Consider the following 19,724-nt stretch of genomic DNA (forward strand, 5'->3'; position numbering starts at 1 on the left):
TTGGGCAACAAAATGGCAGATTAATTCAATGTTGATAAATGCAAAGTAAGGCACATTGGAAAACATAATCCCAACCATACATATAAAACAATGGGGTCTAAATTAGCTACTAACACTCAAGAAAGAGAGCTTGGAGTCATTGTGGATAGTTCTCTGAAAACATCCACTCAATGTGTAGTCAAAAAAGCTAACAAAATGTTGGGAGTCATTAAGAAAGGGATAGATAATAAGACAGAAAATATCATGTTGCTTCTATATAAATCCATGGTACACCCACATCTTGAATACTGTTTGCAGATGTGATCACTCCATCTCAAAAAAGATATATTGGAATTGGAAAAGGTTCAGAAAAGGGCAACAACAATGATTAGGGGTATGGAACAGCTTCCTTATGAGGAGAGATTAAAAAGACTGGGACTTTTCAGCTTGGAAAAGAAACGACTAAGAGAAATATGATAGAGGTCTATAAAATCATGACTGGTGTGGAGAAAGTTATTTACTCCTTCTCATAACACAAGAACTAGGGGCCAGCAAATGAAATTAATAGGTAGCAGGTTTAAAACAAACAAAAGGAAGTATTTCTTCACACAGTGCACAGTCAACCTGTGGAACTCCTTGCCAGAAGATGTTGTGAAGGCCAAAACTATAACAGGGTTCAAAAAAGAACTAGATAAATTCATGGAGACTAGGTCCATCAATGGCTATTAGCCAGCATGGACAGGGATGGTGTCCTTAGCCTGTTTGCCAGAAGCTGGGAATGGGTGACAGGGATGGATCAGTTGATGATTTCCTGCTCTATTCATTCCCTCTGAAGCACCTGGCATTGGCCACTGTTGGAAGACAGGATACTGGGATAGATGGATCTTTGGTTTGACCCAGTATGGCCGTTCTTATGTTCTCCCTCGGCAGACCAAGCAGAAATCTGGCGGAACACGTGACCCTACATGCCCCCCACGCATTGTCTATGGGGTTAATGAGTTACAGATTATTGTAATAGGCCAGAGATAGAGTATCTTTATTAAAACCGTGATTTTTAGTGTCTAGCAAGGTTATGAATTTAAAAGTATTGTGCAGGTTTCTTTTGAGGATGGGAACTAGTAGGTCAGATCTAGAGCGATCCCTCTTGAAAGTTTGTCTCTCAAGTTGGTCCAATAAAAAGTATTACGTTGTCCACCTTATCTCTCTCACTTAAAATATGGGATTCTGCCCTAGCTAAAATTCAGAATGGTCTTCAGGGGTAGTCCTAAGTAAAACACATTGCAGTAATAGAACATGGATGTGAAGCAACCTATTGTGAGGACTGTATCAGAAAGGAAAGAGAGCAACCCAACCTCTTGGTCAGCCAAAGACAAAGAAATACTTTATTTAGTTGCCACTGATACCTAAGAATCTAGGCACATTCAGAAGTTTAATAACACTGGTATTGCAAAACACTTTCACAAACTTTAGTCATAAACCATCAATAAAAGGAGAATGCACAACTCTGGCTAGCTCCTCTGGTTCCTTCTACCAGTTAGCATCACATAAGGATTAAACTTAAGATACACACCTGGATGAAAGCTACCTATATTGGATAACACACTGATAAAGAGGCGACTATTAACTCTAGGCTTTCTTGAAAAGTCATAGAGCTGATTATCAATTTATTGACATTTTTGGCTGTGGCCAAAATCACCTCAGTATTTCCCTGTAAAGGCGTGGGAAGTTCCTGCATGCCCTCCTGTGGCCAGTTGTGGCACTGCAGGGGAGCCTCACCTTATTTTCCCCAATTAGGCATCGCCAAAATCATGTTAGCAGAGCTCGGAAAGGAGAATCCAGTACATAACAACACAATAGCATGTCTTCTTTAATAAGGTTTCAGGACAGGAGCAATTACAACAAACAGTATGTAATGTTCTCACCTCAGAACCCTGGTTCAAAGCTTCCAAACTTAGTCATCAAAGTGTCTGAGTCTGGTTAGACTAGTCTCCTGGATGCTGGGAGAGAGAACCCTCTCCCTTGTCCAGATTCCTGTTTAAATAGTCCATCCTAAGGTTGGGCAGGCCTCGTTGATTACATACTAGGCTGTCTCGGCTATAGGCTCCAGCCTGTCCCTTAAAGTGAGATACAAATTTTATTAAGATGATGTTTAAATAAATAAAAAAAATGGTACAGAGTTTAAGCGTAGAAGTTTCTGGTTATCAGAGAATAATGTACAGATTATCAAGGGGTGCGAAGTTCGGTTTAAGATCGGCTGGCATAAGTACACTCCTTCACACTCCTAGGGAAGCTAACATACACATTAAACAGAAGAAGTGATAAAATGTGATGATTCTCAGGGCACCCACGACTGAGTCACCTTGTTACCCTCAAGTGTGAGGGAATCTTGCTTGAGCTTACTTGGGTATTAGCTCCCTGACACCACCAGCTTGTTAGCCACCCAAGCACTCTCCTTTGGACTCTGTCACCACTTACTTTGCCTTGCAGGTTAACAATAGGTGCACCCCTGGTGAAACATTCCGCTGTCATGCCCAGCCTTTTATCCACTGAACACTGACAGTAATACCCTGTCCCCAAAAGAACAATATGCACACCAGTTTGTATTATTCAACCCAGAATCAGCACCTTGCTTCATATCAAAGCTCTTAGGTATATTTATAGTGAAAACCAGGATACATTTATTAGTAAAAATTCAAGATTAAAGTGATAGTGCGTAAGGGCATTAGAAACAAATGGTTAGAGATAAAACAGAATTGTAAAATGCTGTCTAGAGACTAAACTTAACCTCCTGGCTAAAGTAATTTTATCTAACCCAATGTTGTCTTCAGCTTTTCAACCAAACCTGGCTGAGATCCCATTTTCATAAATATAAACACACTGCCTGTTTACTTCCTAGGTATAGGTTGCAGGGGTTTCTTGTTTGCCTCACAGATATACCCCCAAATCTTATTGTCTTTGTACACAGGCAGGATAACCACTGGTGGTTTATTTTTCCTGTGTGCTGCTTCCCTGTTGACTTCACTCTTCCCTGTTCACTTCTCTTACTAACTTCTGACTTTATATGTAAATGGATATCCATTGTTTGATCTTACAATGCTTAATGTACATTTTGACAGAGAGATGTACATTTCTTACATCCTGTTTGGAGAAAAACCTGTTTTGTATCCTTCCTTGATATAGACTTCAAAATCATTTTTTCAGTATATAAACATAATTCCTTACATAGTGCTTGTACATACATTTTACAATTATATTAATGAGCAGTGTAATTCTGGCTTTGATGATGTACCAGAATCAAGATATTCCTGTAACCCCCTCACCAGGTGGCATTAAGGCAGAGGTGGGTAAACTATGGCCTTCGGGACCTTCCTGCCCGGCCCCATAGCTCCCGGCCAGGGAGGCTAGCCCCCGGCCCCTCCCCTGCTGTCCCCTCCTCCCCCGCAGCCATGCCATGCCACCAGTGGGCGGCATGGCTGGCTCTGGCCGGGCCCCTCGGCTGTGAGCTCTTGCTGCTCTGAGCGGCATGGTAGGGGGGTGGGGAGTGAGGGGGTTGGATAAGGGGTGAGGGCCCCGGGGGACAGTTAGGGGACAGGGAGCAGGGGGCAGTTGGATGGGGCAGAGGTTGGGGGGGGGTGGTCAGGGGACAGGGAACGGGGGTTGGATGGGGATGGGAGTCCTGGGGGGCCTGTCAGGGGGTTGGGGTGTGGATAGGGGACAGGGAGCAGGGGGGGTTGGTTAAGGCGTGGGGTCATGGAGGGGGCGGTCAGGGGACAAGGAGGGGGACGGGTTGGATGGGTCGGAGTTCTGAGGGGGGCAGTCAGGAGGTGGAGCGGATAGAGAGAGGGGGCCAGGTTGTTTGGGGAGGCACGGCCTTCCCTACTTGGCCCTCCATACAGTTTTGCAAGCCCAATGTGGCCCTCGGGCCAAAAAGTTTGCCCACCCCTGCATTAAGGGGTTCTTGGATCACAATGGGACACCATGCAGCCCTGTGTCTGAGGGTCTTTGGGGAGGATAAATAGTGGTTCTGAAAAACAGCATGGTTCTTCTAAAACAACCATGTCTGCCCTTACCAGGTGTCACAGGAAAGTGAATACCACCTCAACAATCAGTTGTGTTAAGGTCTCCAACTTTTTTACTGGCGACCCCTTTCACATCGCAAGCCTCTTGAGTGTGACCCCCCTAATAAATTAAACGCCCTTTTAAATATATTTAACACCATTTTAAATGCTGGAGGCAAGCGGGATTTGTGGTGGAGGTTGACAGCTCGTGACCCCCTTGTAATGATGTTGCAAGCCCCTGAGGGGTCCCGACCCCCAGTTTGAGGACCCCTGTGTTAAGGGATGATCACTAAATAAATAACATGGACAAATAACATATTAAAAGGAGATCCACAACCAAAGATAACTGTGGTTTCCTTGACAGACTGACAAAAATCTATAGGTATCCAGAATTGGCCAGTCACTGTTTTGTTAATAACTTTCCTCAAGAATGGGATGTTGGTGACAGGGTCAAGGCTGTTAGCGTCAAGCAATGATGACTTGAACATACCCTTAAACTGTGGTTTGTAGATCTATTTGGCATCTTTCGTTCCTTAAGAGGCATTAATAATCCCCAGTGATAATGTGCCTGGGGTTCTTTCTGTTGACAGTTTGCGAGCCATGAAGTGGAAGTGGGTTTGTTTAACAAGCAATTGAATAGATTTATCTAGAATCTGTGGGAGACTGGGTGAAACTTAATTCTGAAAAAACTGCAAATGTGCCCCATCCTGTCTGGATGCTACACCTACAGAAAGAGACAGATTGCTCTCAGTCTGAATGATCATAACAGCAAAGTAATTAGAAAAATCTTCAAAGAGATAGCTGGCTCTGTTACTGATTGAAGAGTGTAAGAGACAAGCAAATAAATGATTTGTTCAGTGTTGTACGTTTGTGATGGTGCAACAGAGAAACCAGATGTTTTTCCTAAGTTATTTGTGTTTGAGCAATCAAATTTAATTATATATTTGATTCAACTAACTTTCTAAGTTAGAAGCCATGAACAAAACAAAACAAAACATGGTATGGAGGGGGTCATATTTCTGTATTAATAATGTGAATTAAACACAAACATAGTGAGAACTAAAAGACTTGGAGTATCACATTCAAAGAGATTAACTGTCTCCACACATTTTGGCTTCATTAACCACTTATAGGAGGCTAATTTTCTTAAGTAGGGAATATAAGAAAAGGAAATATAAATAAGAAATATAAGGAAGTTCTGCATGAGACATATTTGCTCCATTGTTGCATTTTAGGAGACGATACTATTATAGAGCTTTAATAATGTTGTACTGAATTATTAGAACTATACAGCTTGACAAAATTTTTGTTGCATCTTTAGTTTAGCTGTAAATCAACGTAAAGAAAAAATAATTGTTAGAGTACATGATAGAAATGAAAAATAAAAAGGTTAAAAATGAGATTGTGATACAAGGCCTTCATGCTGACAAAATAGAAATGGAAGAACAAATGCATTCCTTATTTCTCACACATTAAAGTGAGACTGTAACTTTACAGTAACTCCTCACTTAACGTTGTAGTTATGTTCCTGAAAAATGCGACTTTAAGTGAAACAATGTTAAGCAAATCCAATTTCTCCATAAAAATGAATGTAAATGGGGGGGTTAGGTTCCAGGGAATTTTTTTTTTTGCCATACAGTACAGTACTATAGTCGGGAGGTGCCCCCACCTTACCCCACACAGGCACAGCCCACTGGCACTGGAGACAATGAGGCAGGCAAGGAGGCTGAAGGTGCTGTAGGCTAGGAGAAGCACGTTGCGCAGCAGCAGCGGCAGCTTCGCCTACTCTGCAAGCACCAGGGGTGGGGGGCTCAACCCTGGGCCCTCCCACGCCACCCCTTCCACCAAGCCCCCACCCTTAACCCGCCTCTTCTTCCCCTCCCTCCCCCTTTACTCCGCACGCCGCATCCTCGCTCCTCCCCCTCCCTCCCCTGCCTCCTGCCCGCAGCAATCAGCTGGCTTGCAGCGTTCAGGAGGGAGGGAGGGGGGAGGTGCGAGGACATGGCACGCAGGCTCCCCCCTCCCTCCCCTGCCTCCTGAACACCACAAGCCAGCTGATTGCCGCGGGCAGGAGGCAGGGGAGGGAGGGGGGAGGTGCGCTGCATCCTCGCTCCTCCCCCTTCCCTCCTGCCCGCGGCAATCAGCTGGCTTGCGACGTTCAGGGGGCAGGAGGGAGGGGGGAGGAGAGAGGACTCAGCGTGTAGACTCCCGCCTCCCTCCCCTGCCTCCTGCCCGTGGCAATCAGCTGGTTTGCGGCGTTCGGGAGGCAGTGGAGGGAGGGGGAGCCTGCGCGCTGAGTCCTCGCTCCTCCCCCCTCCCTCCTGAATGCCGCAAACCAGCTGATTGCTGCGGGCAGGAGGCAGGGGGAGGAGGGGGAAGGCGCTGATCTGCGGGGTCTGTTGGCGGGCAGGAGGTGCTGGGGGAAGGGGCGTAGGGGAGCTGATAGGGGGGCTGCCAGCTGTGGACAAAGCAGGCAGCCAAACGACATTATAGTGAAGCATTGCACAACTTTAAATGGAGCATGTTCTGTAATTGAGCAGGGACATAAGATCGAAACAACATTAAGTGAGAGGACGTTAAGTGGGGAGTTACTGTATTTTTAATGTTATATTTTTCTCCTATTGCACATGTTGACAGATTTATTTGAAATTATAGAAGTTTCTTTCAAAAAAGACAATAAACTTTAATCATGACTACTGTATGCAAGTTTATGGCAAGAGTGTGGTTACTTTTATTATAAATTAGGGTATTTTAAAAATAAATGGTACAGGGAAGCTGGGGTCTGTTATTGAAAAGACTATGAAATGAAAAAAGGCAAAACTTTCTCTTGGGGTGGTTGATTTCTGTTACTGTAATATCTTGCAGTTCTTATGTAACATGCCAGATCAAATGTCCCAGAGCTGGGACAATTCTTTCAGATCACATTATAGTTAAACCAGGCCTTCTCTTGAATTTGTATTTATGCTCAGGGTAGATGCATGGAGGAATATTGGTAAAGGTACACTGAAATCTAATCCATTCTAGATGCAGAAGACATTGTCACACTACATTTTGCTGTATTGACACTTCAAATAATAATGGTAATACTTTGCAAAATCAGTTGTACAGAAGTCACATTGGGTAAATGTTTTAATAATAACAAAACTTACTAGGTCATTAGTAGCTGAAGATATTTTTTATTCTGTTAATTTTTCAGAAGAAATAAATAAAACTCAACATTAATTCAATTAATCAAATGTATGATGGGTTGAAATAATCTCTATCTAATACAGATTATATTTGATAATCTAGTAGAGTAGTAATTTGGAATAAAATATCCCAGTGGAGGATAAATATGGAACCTTAAGGACACTTAAATTGATTTTTTCCCCATATTTTTTATTTTAAAATAATTGTGATTAAATGTAGTGCTTGTAAAAGGGACTGGATTTACAGCACTGTAGTTTCTTTATCCACAGAACATGTATAGCACATACAGTGATTAGTGAACGTTTTCCCCACATTGACAAGGTACAGCAGGGAAGTGAGTCTCAGGCTAAATGGGAGAGGGTTAGGGAAAGTGGCTCTATTCCTGAATAGGATAAAGTAAAATATAATCTATGTATCATAATTATGAAGAAACATAACAATGCACATATTAGCAATTAAATAATACTATCATTTCATTAGTGTCAAGTAGTGGGCACTTGACCAATTTCTAAATATGTAGATTATTTAATTACAGGCTACTAATTGTCATATTTGTATAAGGAAAAGAGCCAGGAAGATATACTGAACGGTTGATATTTAAATCAGGATTAAGGTCTCCAGGAAAACAGACACATTGTTCTTTAAGTAACATATAATAGTCCTGATCTTCTGTTTCTAAATAAGACTCCATATTCTGGGGCTCTCACTCTTTCACACAAACATTTGTGGGTTGGGGGGCGGGAGCCTGGAAGGGAAGTCTCTCTCCCCACCAAAATATAAGTGGCTTTGTTGTACATAACGTGTAGCTGGATAAAGAAGAGATGCTGAAATATTTTTAACCTAAGAAACATTTATTCACTGAGTCAGTTCTTTCCTCCATTCCTCTGTGCTAGTGCTAAAGTCTGGAAAAATCCTGCTGCTTTTGTATGTTTATTCTTTCTTCTCTTTTACTGTTGTTAATATTTTATTTCATTCTTGGAGTTCAAACATTGACAGTCATTGTATCCCTGGGGACTTTGTTCTCTGTGTAAAATGGATCTTTTTTCGCATTTAATTCAAAGGAAAGATTGTTAAACAACATTTCATAAAAGTAATAGAATTCAAGCCCTTAACTTCAGTGGGGAATCCCAGAATGCATCAATTGGCACTCTCATTGAGCATATTTGCTTCATTAAACATTTGTATTCTACTTTCCTCTTCTGTCCTGCCACAGAGAAAATAAAGGGCAATCATCATTATTGTTCCATCCACCAGGCAGCAAGGATGCAAAAGATTCGTGAATCCAGCCTTTATATATAGGCCCCATCTGTGCCATGTCCCTTCCTTCCAGTTTGTTTGCCTCCTTGTATCTAGAAGCATATGTCTGTTTTTTGTCTTTCCTTCTTCCTTTAGTTCTCATTCCTGTTTTATTTTCTAGGGATAAGTAAGAAAAGAAAAAAAAAAGGGGGGGGGGGGGAAGAGGCTCACAAAAGGAGGACAAGGAAATGAATAACCAAGTATTCCCATGATCCCAGGGAAGAAAAGACAGGTGGAGGGAATGTGTTGAAGACAGAGCAGAGAGTTATCCATCTAGGTATTTATTTGTTTATTTTTATGGTCCCATTGCCCTAATATCAGAAGTCAATACTGGAGTCCTCCACCTTTCACCAGGGTTCTTGGGGGAATGGGGCAATGCCTGAAGGATTTAGCATTGTCACCAATCTTGCCTTTCTCCTGTGTATTTGAGTGTCATGCTATCTCCTAACTGCAGTGAAAGAAGAAATCCTGGGAAGACTAGCTCAGCTCGAATCTGGTGACCTCAAACGCCTTGGCAAAATTGACTGGCTCATCTTGACTGTATCTGCTAAATTCACTTGGTTCAGCTGTTGAAACCCAATGCCCTGTTTAGCTGTGTCTTCACTGAGTATTATAATGGAAGCTTGAAGGTACAACTTTCTCCTTTTCCCCCTGTTACTGAAAGAGCTGAGAAAAATAGGCTGAGACAGAGGTGGTGATATTGCTTGCTAATGGGTGGACTCACTACTCATGTTTTTCTGGCTTGATGAGCATGGTGATTAATCTCCCTATATGTATCCCAAAATATGAGATTATCTGCCCTACGGCTTTGTTCTCTTCAGCTACCCACAGCGCCTCAGGTAACTGTATTGAAGTTTATGGAGTAGGGTTCCATAGAATAGGGTTTCTTGCTGAGATTGCCAAGTGCCTGATGAATGGCAGAAATTTTTCCACATTTTGTGTTACACATCTTGGACAATAAGAAGACATTTATTAGATAGTATAATTCAAGAAGCATTCATTTTCTGATTCCTTCAGAATGTTTTTGACTTCCTTGTAACAGTTTCCAAGGATCTACACCTTTGCTGTCTTCTTCATCTTTAGATCTTGGGATATTGCTTTCCACCTCTACATTGACTTTTCTGCTTTCAGTTATTTCAGAGGCCTTTACTTTACTGTAATACACTCCCCAGTAACTCACTCTATTACTTCACAATGGAAGCTTAATAGGAGCTGTCTTTCAAAGTAGCTTTTTTAGTTGCAATCACATCTGCTAGGCTAGGTAGTGAATGGAGTTCGCTTATTATTACTCCTCATCTTCAGTTTTCCACTTGATTTTGGTGTTTTTTTGCTGTCTGCTGGACTTCATCCTGAAATTGAACATGGAGTTACACGTCCGCCAACTCATTGTCCTTCCCATTCTTTGCTCTTACCCAAGACCGAAAACTGCATTTGTTGGATGTGAAATCTATTATGTAATTACATTTATCTCATTTGCAGGAATTTAGAAACCTAAAGTCTTTGTGTGTGTTTTGTGAGCTGTCAAACAGAAAAGACTGTGATAAAAGCTGCAATTGCCAGGTATGTTAGAGTAGAAGTACACAAGTATAAATTGTAATTCCCAGCGGGTTTGTGGATGGTACCAAAGGAGCAGTGGAGGGGGAAGAAAACAAAGAAGATTAAGTAAAACTAAAATATGGATACACAATATAAGTCCTGTGATGGTGTGTCACCACATTGTTGTAACCAGAGAATCCCACCGAGTTCAGTGTAGACCACTGCAACATGCTGCTAAAACCTCTGATTATAAAATACTATTAATGTTGTACCTGTGTGCATAGACTTACTTTATACAAAACAGTATACAATAATCCCTTTTAAAAGTATGGTGTATGGATGCAGATCGTGACAAAATGTGTCATTCAATTGGAACACCAAATGTGACATAAGTAAATGTTAATGCCCAAGGGCACGTCTGAGAACTATGTAACTGTGTTGCATACGTATGTCCTTCATTTTTTTAATTTGCACAGGGGGTGAGTCAGAAAGATCGATTACTTCATGGAAAGCATGGTGGCAAATTGTTCCAATGATGGCTCAGAAATTAAAATCAAAATGCAGAAATATAATTTTATTACATACTGTATGGCTGTGCATTCATTGGTTTGAAATTACGGTGTATAGCATGTTCTGAACTGCTGGCTTCATGAGTATGAAGCCAATCTGTTAGAATTATAAACCTGAGGATTTTTTTTTGTATGAAAATCTTTGAATAATTAACATGACTGGATTATTCAAGATGACAGGGTGAACACAAACTCCTTTCAGGAAACACATTTAATATCTGTGCAAAATAATATTTTTGTACACAATACACAGATTGTCCTAATTAGTAAGCCTAACTTTATTCTCACATATCTGTAAAGCTTTCTACAGGGACGGAATCTAGCCTCTATGATGATCACAAGCTCTTTGCATAAAATTTTGTATCTACAATTATTTTAATATTATGAAACTTTTGAAAAAAATGTTCACTTTTTTTTACAGCTAATGATTTTACATGAATTGCAAGCTGGTATCTAGTGGGGACTCTGTGGGAGGATGAACACGGAGGAGGTGGAGCTACTGAGTGACTCCAAGTATAGAAACTATGTAGCAGCAGTTGACAAAGCACTGAAGAACTTTGAATACTCCAGTGAATGGGCAGATTTGATATCAGCACTTGGAAAGCTAAACAAGGTATGACAATAGCACACTTCAGAAGAGGCAGCAGATGTATGGGAGAATAAAGCTTTGAGGATTGATTCCTGACTATAACATAAAAAGATAAGGTTTTAACAGTCTTAAACCTAAAATATTATTAAACTGTTGGAAAAATAGCGTAGCAGATTAACCTCCACATAAGTTAAATTGCTTAATGAACAGAAATTTCGGAGGCGCTAACAAGCTGTTTGATGATGGACACCACTTTTTCTTGATTTTTTTCAGACTCCTGTTTGTTTCTTCTTTCTTCGTTCTTGAGATCACCCCTGTAGTTCCCCCACCGCCTCCACAATTCCTCTAATTATAAAGAGAAAGCTATAGTACACTAGGAAGGGCTCTTTCTGTCCTTACCCCAGATATCCTTGCCTTTATGCTGACCTCTCTCATGCTTCCAACCAGACAAGATGGTCCCTCACCCCGCACAGTAGCCCCAATTGGTTCTCTGCCTGTTATTCTTCCGCACATACTCATCCCCTTTCATCTTGGCTATACTGATCAAGTCTGGAAGGAATTTACAAAGTGTGTGTTTATTAAACCAATTGTGTAACAATTCATCTCCAAATAAAACAGCTAAAGACATAATCCTTGCCAAAACCAACAGATTAAAACAAATTTGAAGTCTCTAGTACAAGCATTTTTGGTGCACTCATGAACCAAAAAATATTAGGAAAATGTTAAGATAAACCCAGTTCAGTTTCTGAATCATAATATTTCCAAAAGTCTTTTCCAATTTGCTCCAAATTTTAACTACAAAATCACAAGTTTTACCATGGGCTAATATCAGGTATATGAAATTCCAAGGCAAAGGGTAGGATAATGCAGATAGAAATTGGGTTTATAATGGAAAGCAAGGTTCAGTCCAATTAGTAGTTAATTTTCATTAGGAAATGCATATAAGTTAAATCCCTTGAAATAATTTAGTATGGAATATGAAATATTTTGTAATTTTCAACTGATTTATATATTTAAAGCTTACAGGCAAAAGATGTAAAGTTTGCTGCTTACTCTGTGGGTAATCTGGGACCAGAAAACTGGTTAAGAAATTTTTGTCCATGTTTCTAATGATTTTCAGTAGAAACTATTACTATGATAAGTGAGAAAGAGAAAGCACCACATTTTTCACAGGAGTACACTGAAAATCCTTCACTCCCTTTCTCTTTTGTTAAACTGGTGTAGCTTTGTTTATATTTAATCCCATCACTTCTAAACTTTTTAGCAAAATTAATAATTTACTCTAATTTACATCGGACCAACCCTATATTTCTCATTCTCCCAAAACTACCAGTGAGAGTTTTGGATGAGGCCAGGATACAGGATTCGACTCTGAACATTGTTATTGTGTTGTCAGTTAGTCAGCAAGATAAAAATATGGAATAACCCAGTGTACTTATGTGGCACTGCACAAACATAGGCCCTGATCCTGCAAGAAGCTCCATGTGGGCAGCCCCTTGTGCTCCCATGGAGCCTCATGGAACACTGTTGGCTTCCATGTGTGCCCACAAGTCAGCCCATGTGGAACTCCATAAAGGACTGGAGCCTCAAACTAACTGGTCTGAAGCACTTTTATTTTGCTCACTATGTCCTGTGGAATATTCAAAATTTGGGAGCACTGGTATGGTTGATGAGGACTACAGAGTAGTCAATTTGTATAAAAAGCTTTAGCTTTATTTTTTAATGTTGGTTATGGTATTCTCAGTACATTCTTACACTAAATAATGATGCATTATTAACAAAAACATCCAAAAATTCAAATGCAATTCTGAATTCCAATATCAAAGGTAACCGTGAATTCAGTTATGTCAGTTCTACAGTTTTTTGTTTTGCACACTGCATCAATCTATGCTTCTTAAACAGCAGCTGTTGATTTTTGCCTGGAATAATTTTAAAAGGGGTCATAAAGAGTCTGGTGAGTTTCTGCTGGCAATCTGTATAGGCAGCTGGAGAGTTTTAATTTCTGTCCTGAAATACCACAGTGATACATGTGCCATAAAAACCTGAATAAAATAGAATAGATAAACTTTAACTTGGGCCCTGATGTAAGTGAAATTGCACCTATTTACTCAATTTCACTTATGACAGGCACAGAGTAGGCCTCAGGGTAAAAGACAGTAGAACAATTTATTAAAATTGAAATGTGGGACAGTTTTGTTTGGGTCATGGAAATATATTATGTCGCCCAAGTGGGATATTTTTAATTGATTTAAATTTTTCTTGGCAGGTTTTACAAAACAATGCAAAGTACCAAGTAGTACCTAAAAAGCTGACCATAGGCAAGCGTCTAGCGCAATGCCTTCATCCAGCCTTGCCAGGTGGGGTTCATCGGAAGGCACTTGAAACATATGAGATTATCTTCAAAATCATTGGACCCAAGCGTCTGGCTAAAGATCTTTTCCTGTACAGGTAAAAATAGTTAAAATGTCATTAACTTTCAGATTTTTAGTTCATCTAATGTAGTTTAGAAGACTTTTTCAGTTTCATATTTTAAACATGTTTTTAAAGATTCTATACAGATGGACAATATATGCTGGAGCAAAATGAGCCGCTTAGCTGCAGCATCTTGCAATATGACAAGTTACAGGCTGATGATAAACACAGTATCCTGTAATTTAACCAGAAACACCATTGCTGATGCTTGGTGTAGGAAGACAGGCTCCAAGGTGCTGAGCGACTCCATTAAAGGTGGCATATGCCATCTAAGGATCAAGTCCTTGAAGGACAAGCAGTGGCTTTTAGAGAGAAGTGTTGTCAGTAGCTACCGGTGTGGTGCTCTGCTCTTGTTCGATGATGATAACAGTCTGCTGCGTGCGTGTTCCCTCTGTGTGCTGCCCCAGCTCTGCGCAAATAGCTGACATCGCAGACCCCGAGAGAACCCCCAAAGACCACAGACTCTAGTAAGGTACGAAGGCACCTGGCCAGGTTTATTGTCAAACAAAGCACAGTAATAGTTTCCTATAGACTCTACAGGACATACTATGAATATGTGCCCCCTGGCAATGAACACAGCTCAGTCAGTGGTGGGACACTCCACTGCCTCCTAGGCTGGACGACGATGTGCACTTCCAGACCTATTCTTATACAGGTGCAGAACAAATTACTCATCCCTCCTGACGTATTTGGGTGCTGCTTCTCCCATTACATGTTGGTTCAAACATGTTGTCCTTTTGACCCTGTCTTTAAGATGCACCTGCCTGTTCCTCTTTATCTCTGTGGAGTGTTCTGATGCCATTTTGGCACAAGTTCCTCTTATTAGCACTTATGTGTGGATGCACCTGCTTCTAGCAACCCTATTCTCGCCAACTTCTGTAAGTGGGGTCTGCCTCTGGCTTACAGCACAGCTTTTGCTTAGCAATGCCTGGAAGTACTTTGGTTCCGGCTTCAGGCCTCAGACTGGGCCTCTGACACAAAAGTTTGTTTTAGGGCCTCATCTTACTACAAGAAGTATTATCTGAAGACCAAGACAAGAGGGTATTTGAGAAACACAACAAGATACTCTTTGGTTGTTGAGAGTGACATGGTACTTTCCCCTATATATATATATATATATATATATGAGGAAAGAAAAAATAAATTTCTTCAGGCAACTTCATATTTTTAAAATATTTTCATTTCTATCATGTATGAATAACACAGTTTTCACAAAGTTTTCTTTTCATCAGGGATTGTTAGGTGTTCTCTGGGCCTCTCACATCAGTGTGACTCCAAGCATAATATTTCCTAACATCTACTGATTATTTATTCATTCAGGGTCTGATCTATGACATCCGTGGGTTTTGAATTAGGCTCTCAATGATTCTGAAAAATAAAATTGTGTTCAGAATTCTTGTTTTTTACACATTTGTAGTAATTTCTGAGATTTGGCGCAGAAAGTGAAGATGTGTTTTTGTTAGTTAGAAAACCTCTGTTTTGTTCATCAAATTTAAAACTGACTTCTGTTTTCCTGAAATAGCTATAGAAGCAGCAATTGCACATAGCAAATTTAGAAAATAACTTAGACACCGAGTTATAGAAAGATCAGATAAAAGAACAGCCTGTGCTGACTTATAACATAAAGGGATCAACCCAGTGAAGAGATTATTTTTTTATATGCAATCCCAGTTTTTGATCATTTGGGCAGCAATCATAATCCAGGAATGAACCATAGCATTAGCAGTCTGCCTTGTGTTTGGCTTTGTTTAGATAGATTTTATTGTTTTGGAATGTGGGTGTGGAGAAGGGGTATTAGTTTATCACCCTCACAATGGGGAAAAACCCTCATAATGGGAGTAACCTACTGTTCATTTACATTCATTCAATGTATGCTTATAAAATTAAACTTTCCTTTAACCCTTTTTAACATTCACACATGAGCAATGGGGCTATTGCTAGTTTGAGGACTCACTTGTGGGCTGAATATCTGCAATCAATGGATACTGCGTTGTTTGTTTTTAAAATTATTTTGTGTGATATTTGTATATTTATTTTGTTTGTCCTGCATCTTATTTTTGTAAAGTACAAGATCATAGTTTTTATTATAGGGAAATAATTTTCTGTACTTTTTAACTTCTTCAAATTAAAAACATTAGTTCCCATTATGCCATGTCTAGGTTTCTGTGTTTTCCTTATAGACTTGAAGATGCTTTACTTGTGGTGTTTTTTTCATTTGATAATTCTTTTTCTACTATCCTGCATTTAAGATTTAATTTTCCAGAGGTGGATCAGTTAAAATGATAGATTTCCCCCCTAGTCTTACTAAAGTAGTTCAGTTTCATCTTGTTATATACGTGTTACAAGTCACATGCAATTCTCTATCTCCCTTTCTTGAAATGAGATTGATAAGACTGCATAAAGTCAACTAGGGGCCTAACTGTACCAGTCTATTAACCTGGGACGTGCTCATCACCATAGTGTCTCTGTGCCAATACAAAACACCAAGATAAAAATATATTCTCGTGACAATGCTGGGCACTGCTATAACTGTTTTGTGTGACCTAGTTTAGGTGTGTCACATAAATAGCTTCCTGAAACAGTATTATTGTATTTTATTATTTACAGTTCTGGGCTATTTCCTCTTCTTGCCAATGCTGCTATGTCTGTCAAACCAGCATTACTCAGCCTGTATGAGATTTATTACCTTCCTTTGGGAAAAACATTAAAACCTGGTCTGCAGGGATTGCTAACTGGGATTCTGCCTGGTTTAGAGGAGGGATCAGAGTATTATGAGAGGTAAGAATATGATATACTAATATATTTGTACTACTAAAATATTGGTTTTTAATTTCATGAAGTGTTGAGTTTTGCTGATATGTTAAAAAAATTAGATATTTAAGTAACAGGTTTTATCCAGAAAATGATGTAATCAGAGATGAACATTAAGTTAATATCTTTTTAAAAGATTCCGAATATTATGTTAGAAGAAAGAGAAACTACTAATTAATGGCATATATTAAAAGGAAATCAAATCAGATAGGCCCCAAATTGAACTCATTTTACAGTTTTAGAGATATGTAATACACTAGAAAAATGTATTTCTTCCATTTTAGTGGGTCTCCCCCCATGATTGTTTTACCTTTTACAAACTTTGAAAACAAATAGGTGTTACACTTAATCTTGGTCCAAAATATAAATCTAAATTAAGTGCTAGGTATAGTAGACAAGAGCAATAGGACCTTCTCTTCAGTTTACACACTAAAATTCCTATAATAGTATTGACCTTTCTGAGTGCAACGTATATATGTGAATACAAGTTTGCAGCAGGGAGCAGCAGCTGTTTCTGTCTGGGGAGTCCGAGACACAAACAGGAGGGGAAGAATGCTGTGATATTGTTGACAAGCACTGTAGCCCATGTGCAGCTAATGGTGGGATCTTGTCCGTATGGAGGATGAGAGCGCACTTAGTCTTTAGAAAAAGTTCTCTAGTTTTTTCAGGCTAAACTCCAAAGCAAGTATTATAGACTCTCCAAGTAGGGCGCTATTAGTATGGAGTTCACATATTCTTGATATTTCAAATCCCAAAACTGTAAAACTCTTAACTTTCACAGTTTGAGTCCAGTAAGAGCAATGGTTCCTGTCTCTTTATTTGACATGTGTGTATATATATTGAACTACAAAAGTGGGTGGGGAAAAAATAGCACAAAAATGTAGATTATGTCATAAGAAGAATAGAGAATGTTTTGGGAGAAAAAATTAAAACAACTTTGTGTTGTGGTCATGATTTTTGCAAATGACAAGGCATGTTAGGGTGTATCTACAATGCAGTGAGACACCTGTGGCTGGCCCGTGCCAGCTGACTCAGGTTCTTGGCAGAAGGGTGCTGGAACAATTTTTATAGTGGGGATGCTGAGAGCCATTGAACCAAACTGTAAACCCTGTATATAATAGAAACCACTTCAAGACAGGGTAGCACCGCCAGCACCCCTCCAGGAATTAAAGATTAATCTTTAATTAAAGATTATGTCATGTTATGAAACCTCCAGGTATACATCCAACCAAAACTGGCAACCCTAGCTCATTGGGCTCGGGCTAGGGGCTGTTTAATTGTACTTTAGATGTTTTGGCTTGGGCTGCAGGCTGAGACCCAGGAATCTCCCATTCTCAGGGTCCTAGAGCTTGGGCTCCAGAGCGAGCCCCAGTGTCTGTACTGCAGTTAAACAGCCCCTTAGCCTGAGCCCCTCAAGCCCAAGTCAGCTAGCACAGGCCAGCTACAGGTTTTTAAGTGTAGTGTGGACATACTGATGGTGTAATACTTCAATGTCAGCACTGATTCAAGTATTTTGTGCTGAGATTCAAGTGCCTTACTAAAGAAACAAGCTTCTCTGTGATAAAAATTTAGGTTCAGCTTTTAAACCGGGTCAAACTGCCCTAGCCTATGTGAAAAAGTAGTCGTCCATAGAATGTACTTCATCAGTACTTTTGTCCATATAGAAATTGTGAAGGATGTATCTAGCTTTGTATTTTCTTTTTTAAATTTTGTATTAAAATCAGTGCCAGACACATCTATCTTTCAGTGTTAATACATTTACCTATATCCAGTGGGTAATGCTGAAATTTCCTATAGATTGTGATATTCTTGGAGGTCTTCTAGGATAATATATATTACAGTGCATTGCTTTCTGCAGCAAAGAATCTCTGTCTGCAGTATTTTGCTAAATATTGAACTTTACATTGATTGCTGCTTGTGTACATACAGCCTGATTTCATGTTTTGTAAAGCAGAAAATGTTTAGTTTCCAAAGGTATGAGCTAATGCAACCTCTCTGTTCCATTGACCTCTTTTGTTACTTGTGCTGTAGAACCAACACACTGTTGGAGAAGGTTGCTGGTGCAGTCGACCAATCAGCATTCTACAGTGCCCTTTGGGGTAGTCTTCTTACCAGTCCTGCGGTTCGGTTACCTGGAATCACATACGTCCTTTCCCATCTAAACAGGAAGCTTTCAATGGAAGATCAGCTCTATATAATTGGCAGTGACATTGAGTTAATGGTAATATGTTCATTCTTTAGTGTAAGGCTCATTTACATAACTATACAGCTTCCAGAGGTTTTCTGATGTCTTCTCAGTCTTTGAAAATAATCTTTACAGAAATAAATATATACATTTTGTTTATTTTTAGCACCAGTTAGACTGATATAGTATGCATGTTAGATGAAATTTCATAAATTAGATTTTAAAAATTGCTTAGTGTTTTTAAATTGTACTGACCATTCATTACACTTGTCAATAAAAGTAGCAAAATTTCATGTTGCTTCTTGAAAAATGTGTAGTGAATTACTTTGCTGATTAAGCTAAATCAAGCCATGCATATATTAAGCAAAGCTTAAATGCTTTCTGTGGTTAGTAGAAATTGTGAAAATTACACCTCTACCCCGATATAATGCGACCCGATATAACACGAATTCTGATATAACTCGGTAAAGCAGTGCTCCGAGGGGGCGGGGCTGCACACTCCGGCGGATCAAAGCAAGTTCGATATAACGCAGTTTCACCTATAACGCGGTAAGATTTTTTGGCTCCCGAGGACAGCGTTATATCAAGGTAGAGGTGTATATCTTTCTTCCATGTTTTCATAATTTCATTTTTTTTATGTGTCTACGTTGTTTACATTATATCTAATTTTGAACTAGGTTATTTTGATTTCTAAAATCTTCAGTATATTTAATAAGAGGACTGTAACAGATATCTGTTTTTGAGGGGTGTATATATGTATTCTTTGAAATATAATAAATTATGCTATTTTAATTACAAGTCTGTTTTTAATGGCAATGTTATTTCAGGTGGAAGCGGTAAGCACATCAGTGCAGGATTCCAGTGTATTAGTACAAAGGAGCACATTAGACCTTATACTCTTCTGCTTTCCATTCCATATGAGTCAGGTAAAATTTTAATATAAAATAAAGAAATATATATCCATATACTCCTTTATGTATAGATTGTTTTTCAGTCAAGTGCTGATATTAAGTCAATCTTTATTAATGGCTTTCTCCAAA

The 19,724-nt window shown here is 39.6% G+C and overlaps 1 protein-coding gene across 1 annotated transcript in view; it reads left to right on the forward strand.

Moving 5' to 3' along the window:
- The first annotated feature begins 10,003 nt into the window (after nucleotides 1–10,003).
- DOP1A (DOP1 leucine zipper like protein A) overlaps nucleotides 10,004–19,724 on the forward strand; it is a 78,874-nt gene continuing 69,153 nt past the window's right edge. Inside the window, exons 1-6 of the mRNA XM_065400549.1 lie at nucleotides 10,004–10,082; nucleotides 11,049–11,240; nucleotides 13,483–13,664; nucleotides 16,296–16,466; nucleotides 18,531–18,720; nucleotides 19,512–19,610. Of these exons, the coding sequence (XP_065256621.1) occupies nucleotides 11,103–11,240; nucleotides 13,483–13,664; nucleotides 16,296–16,466; nucleotides 18,531–18,720; nucleotides 19,512–19,610 (780 nt within the window). The 5' untranslated portion in view covers nucleotides 10,004–10,082; nucleotides 11,049–11,102. The remainder of the gene's footprint in view (nucleotides 10,083–11,048; nucleotides 11,241–13,482; nucleotides 13,665–16,295; nucleotides 16,467–18,530; nucleotides 18,721–19,511; nucleotides 19,611–19,724) is intronic.

Source organism: Emys orbicularis, chromosome 3, assembly GCF_028017835.1.
Source record: "Emys orbicularis isolate rEmyOrb1 chromosome 3, rEmyOrb1.hap1, whole genome shotgun sequence".
NCBI lineage: Eukaryota > Metazoa > Chordata > Testudines > Emydidae > Emys > Emys orbicularis.